The 5,634-nt window shown below is 40.3% G+C and overlaps 2 protein-coding genes across 2 annotated transcripts in view; both read left to right on the forward strand.

The window, feature by feature from the left end:
* The first annotated feature begins 584 nt into the window (after window positions 1-584).
* LOC101646127 (cytochrome c oxidase assembly factor 6 homolog) lies at window positions 585-941 on the forward strand. Its single transcript, XM_004716647.2, has one exon. It carries the CDS (start codon window positions 631-633, stop codon window positions 868-870), a length of 240 nt encoding a protein of 79 aa, XP_004716704.1. The 5' UTR covers window positions 585-630; the 3' UTR covers window positions 871-941.
* Window positions 942-2,369: 1,428 nt separating this feature from the next.
* Window positions 2,370-5,634, forward strand: part of CTSS (cathepsin S) — a 17,614-nt gene continuing 14,349 nt past the window's right edge. Inside the window, exon 1 of the mRNA XM_004716596.3 lies at window positions 2,370-2,375. Within this exon, the coding sequence (XP_004716653.2) occupies window positions 2,370-2,375 (6 nt within the window). The remainder of the gene's footprint in view (window positions 2,376-5,634) is intronic.

Consider the following 5,634-nt stretch of genomic DNA (forward strand, 5'->3'; position numbering starts at 1 on the left):
TTTTTTTTTTCCCCTTCAGTATCTTTTTTTTTCTTCTTTCAGTTTTACTGGCACATAATCCACATCATACAATTCAATCGTTTATTCATGTCAAGAAGAGTTGCGCAATCATTACCACTAACCCTTTTCTTCAAATAAGTAAATCTTAGAACTATATCATATTTTTGAGTTTGTAAATTAACATAAAATGACACTCTTGGTAGGACATGTATTTTGAGCTGTTTTCTTCAAAAAAGACAACCTCACTGCCTTCAAGTCGATTCCAGCACACAGTGATCCTGGGTGCCCTGGTGGCACGGCAGTTTTACACAGTGGGCGGCTGGCTGACTTTAAGGACGGCAGTCTGAATCCATCAGCTATTCTGGGAGAAAGAAGAAGCTTTTGACTGCCATCAAGTTTTAGTCTCAGAACTCCACAGGGGCAGTTCTCTTCTGTCCTAGGGCTACACAGGCTCCCAAACTGATTTGGCATACCATAGATATGCGTGCACATGTGTGTATAGGAAAGGGTTGTGTGTACTGGTAAAAGTGTGTGATGTTGTCGTAGAAAAAATACCCTGGGCAAAGCAACGGCAGCCGGCGAGGGTCAGAGGTCGCCTAGCCAGCCGCGGAGCGCTTGATCCCACTGGGAATGGCAGCCCCGTCTATGAAAGAAAGGCAGGCTTGCTGGGGAGCCCGAGATGAGTACTGGAAGTGTTTAGATGAGAGCACGGACGATGCTTCTCAGTGCAAGAAGTTAAGAAGCTCCTTTGAATCGAGTTGCCCCCAACAATGGATAAAATATTTTGATAAAAGAAGAGACTACTTAAAATTCAAAGAAAAATTTGAAGCAGGACAATTCCAGCCTTCAAAAACAACCACAAATTCCTAGATTGTACCTGAACTTTCCACAGAACTTGACTGCACATACAAAGCCCTGTTAACCTTAAGGACAATAGTAATTACCAGTCCTATTTGAATTAAGGTAAATGTCAATACTTGTTCTCTGTAAAGGACTCTTAATAACTAAAGTGATCAAATAACAGGATTCATTCAGACTATGAGTAATCGAAATAAATGGTGTAAAATAAAAAAAAAGAAAAGAAAAGAAAAGAAAAAAATACCCTAACTCTATTAAAGGAAACAAAAGAGCTCTACTGAAGGTAGCCCTTTTCAGAAAAAAAAATTACTCAGCGCCTCTCTGGCAATTAAAAACTTTTGTACATAATCAAGTGGAAAGCCATGTCCTCGATTGTTCCAGCCCCACCTACTTTAGGAAATACTGAGCTATACCTTGATAGAAACTGTGGCATCGAGGAATGAGAGGCATAAAACACACACACACAGAGCTAAACTCTTTGCCATCAAGTGGATTCTGACCAGCAACACTACAGGACAGAGTAGAACTGCCCCTCTGGTTTCCAAGGCTGAAATCTGTATTGAAGTAGGCCACCATATCTTTTTCTCGTGGATCTACTGGTGGCTTTGAATTCCAACTTTATGTTAGCAGTCAAGTGGTTAATAACTACACCACATGGAGAGGTGTGTGTGTGTGTACAATTTATTCTATATAAATTAAGTCCCTTGTGTTGGTCTGGGTGGATTAGAGAAATTCATAAACACTCATGTGTATAAGAAAGAATTTTATATAAAAGGGTAACTGTATACTGAGAAGACATCCCAGGCCAGTCCAGATCAAGTCCATAAGTCTGATATTAGCCCATATGGCTGATAACAGTCTATAAGTTCCTCTTCAGACTCATGCAACACATGCAATGATACTGAGTGCAGGAAAATCACGGGGTACTGGGTGGAAAGTCTTGTGGATCCAGTGGCTGTGGAAGTGTCGTAGCACAGGCGTGGGTCTCCACATGGCTCTTCCAACTCCAAGGCTCTGGCTGCATCAGCATAACTCCATCAGGCTTTTCATCAGGAATGTCTCCTAGGGAGAGAGTGAGTGTGGGCCTGGCCTCCAGTGAGCTATTTATCTCTGTATCACCTCCAAATGAGGTCATCAGGTTGCAACCTGATTGACAGGCTAAACTCCACCCCTTCACTCTGAATGGTCCCAAATTGGCACCAGATTATGTAACTACCACAGCCCTCAAAGACAGTGAAAGCAACAGTCAGAATATGAATTCACTCCAGCTACAGTTAGAGCCTAAAAGGACTTGAAAATAAAACACCCCTCCAAATGAACAAAAATTGTGAACTAAATTAGATATTCAACTAGAAATCTTAGAAATGGAATATATAGTCATTGAAATAAGAACTTAATGAAAAGATTAAACTCCAAACTCGAGTGAGTTGGATGAAATAAGTAAACTAGAAGACAGATTGTGGCATTCACTTTGAAAGCGGTATGTGGAAATAAAAAGAAACAAAATGAAAATGCAGGTAAGAGACCTTGAGACTCCAAAATACATATGACCGGTGTTTCTGAAGAAGAGAAGTAGAGGGAATGGTGGAGAAGCAATATTTGAAGAGACACTGACTGAGAATTCTCCAGATATGAAAAAAATCCTCCCATCAAAAGTGCTTCCCCATAAATGAAGACACTAGAAGTACACAAGAACAAGGATCATTTTGATTTCATTAGTTGCACTAGTACCAGTAACACCAAAGCACCTGTGTGAATTACAGAGGTATATGAGGGGGTAGCCCCCTAAAATCCAGAATTTTTTTCCAAAGCTCTTACAAAATAACCTTATCACCTTCAAAGTACTCTCCATTAGACTTAATATATTTGTCAAATCTGCGATTCCATTCTTGGAAACATTTTTCAAACTCATGTTTGGATGGCTGACAGCACCTCTCTCATTTTTTTTCTTCACCTCTTCTTTGTCATCAAATCACTGTCCTGTCATGTCCCTCTTGGTGGAAAGAAACAGAAGTAGCAAGGAGTGAAGTCAGATGAGTCAGGTGCTTAGGGCAAGAGAGGTATGCTGGTTTTTTGGTTTGTTTTGCCTAAAACTGGCCACTGAGATGGCTGTGTAAGCAGGTGCATTGTCGTGGTGGCAAAACTAGCCCTCCATCTGCCACAAATCAGGCCTTTTTGTTGCACACTGTTATGCAATTTTTTCAAAACCTCTAAATAGAAAGCTTGATTAACAGTCTGACCTAGTGGAACAAATTCCAAATGCACTATCCCCCTCACATTAAAAAAACAAAGATCTTTGATTTGCTGGATGAGTTTTTGGGGGCGAGGTGATGATGGCGTCTCCCACTGGCTTGATTGATGTTTGCTTTCAGAGTCGTAAGAATAGCACCATGCCTCATCACCAGTAATTACCTTGGGGAAAAACAAGTCTACGTCACTTTGTCACTTTGGAGCTGTTCTTTCAAAGCATGCATGTTTCCACTCGAAGCTTTTATTCCTGGTCATTCAGAACATGAGGCACAAATTTGGCAGCTATCCATAAATTCCCAAATCTTATGCCAAAATTTGCTGAACTGAGCTCCAAGATAATTCCAGTAACTTCCCCATATCTTCAATAGGCCGTCGTTGATCTTCACGCACAAGTGCACGAATTTTGTTGACATTTTCATCCATTTGGGAAGTTGACAGACATCCAGAATGAACTTTGTCATCAATTGACATTTCACCTTTTTTGAAAGGAGAAAACCACTCGTACACGAGTTTTTCCCATAGCACTGTCCTTGTAAACTGTGTTCAACATCACAACAGTTTCTGCAGCATTTTTCCAGAGCAGGAAACAAAATTTCACAGCTGCACGCTGGTCTTTTAAATCAGCCATCACAAAAAAACAAGGTTCAGGGGAAACTGCTTGAGAAAAACCCACTGTGACCAGAGAGAACCGTCCCAGGAACTGGGGCACTAATTCACAGCGAGTTGCTCGATGCTTGCCTAGGAGGGAAAATGTGAAAGCTCTACCACATAGAGATTTTTCTCTGTGTTGTTTTTTGGGGGGTACCCCTCATATATGTGTACATCTATGTGTATAGGAAAGAAATGCCTGTACCAGAATATACATGTGCATGTTTTTACAGAAAAAGGACTCTAATTCTGTTAAAGGAGACCAAGAGATTTGTTGAAACCGAAATATCATTCTACTGGGAATCATGGAGATCTCAACAAATGAAGTGATGAATTCAAGGGTGGGTGCATGAATCACACACATATAAGGGGTCTTCAAAAACTCGTGGAAATGGAATTGAAGAATCATGGAATGGAAACAAGAAACACTAGGAGGAAGTTGGGTAAGCAACATGGAAGGGACGAAAATGGATGAGTTGGAACAAAATGTGCAGCACTTGTGGAGTGTAAAAGTGATTATCTCCTCAGAAAACTCTCACCTGCGTGGCGAGTCAAAGTAAGAAGGAAAATGGAATTTCCCTATGAACTTTTTAAAGCCCCCTCATAGTTTTGGGGTCACACAAAGAGCTACCGATTACAATATTCTGAATGGTTTTCAGTGGTTCAGATCAGTCGAAGGCAGGATCTAAAGGAAAACACGATTTTTTTTAGCACTACTGATTATATCAATACAAATGGAATAGATTGATTGGCTAAAAGCCATAATTACGAGTCATGAGCTTGCAGAGCGGTCTCATAAACAATCACAAAACAACGGCATGGTGAATGTTTTCAGGAACAGGTATTTAAAAAATTACCTCACCAAAGATACAAGCTTCTTGGGGACACAAAGAATTTTGATAAAGTGCTGGTTGCTGACTCCATGTGGTATATCCACATATTTAGCCTGATCACAAAGGAAAGCATTTCTTTAATGATAGTGTCAGTTTCTAAGCAAGAAGGTATGAAAAGTTCTGTGGAGCCTTTTGCGTTAGCTCAGCCATTTTACCTTGGGTTGGATATCTTTTCATTTTATATTCCACTTGAATGGATCTATAGGTATATGAATAAACATGTTTGAGTCTCTATAGAGATTCCTATATATAATAAATCACATTGGGGGCACAGTTATGGATACTTTAGATATAACAAAAGGCCTCTTGGGATTGGTTTACTAGGTTTGAAGACTTAGGACCATGGTCTTGTGAGACAACTTGATTAATTGGCATAACATAGGTCATAAAGTTTATGTTCTTCAACCTAGTTTGCTGAGTAGCATCTGGGGTCTTAAAAACTTGCAAGTGAACATCTAAGACACAACTAAGATATTCTACTCATTTAGAATAAAAGAAAGTGAAGGAAGCAAAAGTTCGAAGAAGAGGTTCGTCCATAGGCTAACAGCTTACATGAACCACAGCCACCTGCACCCTGAGACCAGAAGAACTAGATGGTGCCTGCTTTCCACTCCCAATGGTGTGATCAGGCATAGGATTAAAAACTCCCAGGTAGAAGGGGCAAACTGTATTCATCTTGTAGACTAGAGAAACAAAATCACAGACACATATGTGTATAAGAAAAAGCTTTGTATAAAAGAGCAATTGAATATTGAGAAAACATCCCAGCCCAGTTCAGATCAAGTCCATAAGTCTGATATTAGCCCATAAGTCCAATATCAATCTATAATGTCCACTTCAGACTCACGAAACACATGCAATGATACCAAATGCAGGATGATCACAGGCCAGTGGAGGGAAGTCTTGTGGGTCCAGTGGCGGTGTAAGCATCTCAGTGCTGGCAGGGGTCTCTATGTGGTTCTTCAAGCTCAAGGCACTAGTATAG

The sequence above is a fragment of the Echinops telfairi genome, unplaced genomic scaffold, assembly GCF_000313985.2.
Source record: "Echinops telfairi isolate 266 unplaced genomic scaffold, ASM31398v2 ScPeMD7_5805;HRSCAF=6673, whole genome shotgun sequence".
NCBI classification, from domain to species: Eukaryota; Metazoa; Chordata; class Mammalia; order Afrosoricida; family Tenrecidae; genus Echinops; species Echinops telfairi.

Coding starts and splice junctions, on each gene's coding strand:
- LOC101646127 (XM_004716647.2), top strand. CDS start 631: ATGGCAGCCCCGTCTATGAAAGAAAGGCAGGCTTGCTGGGGAGCCCGA.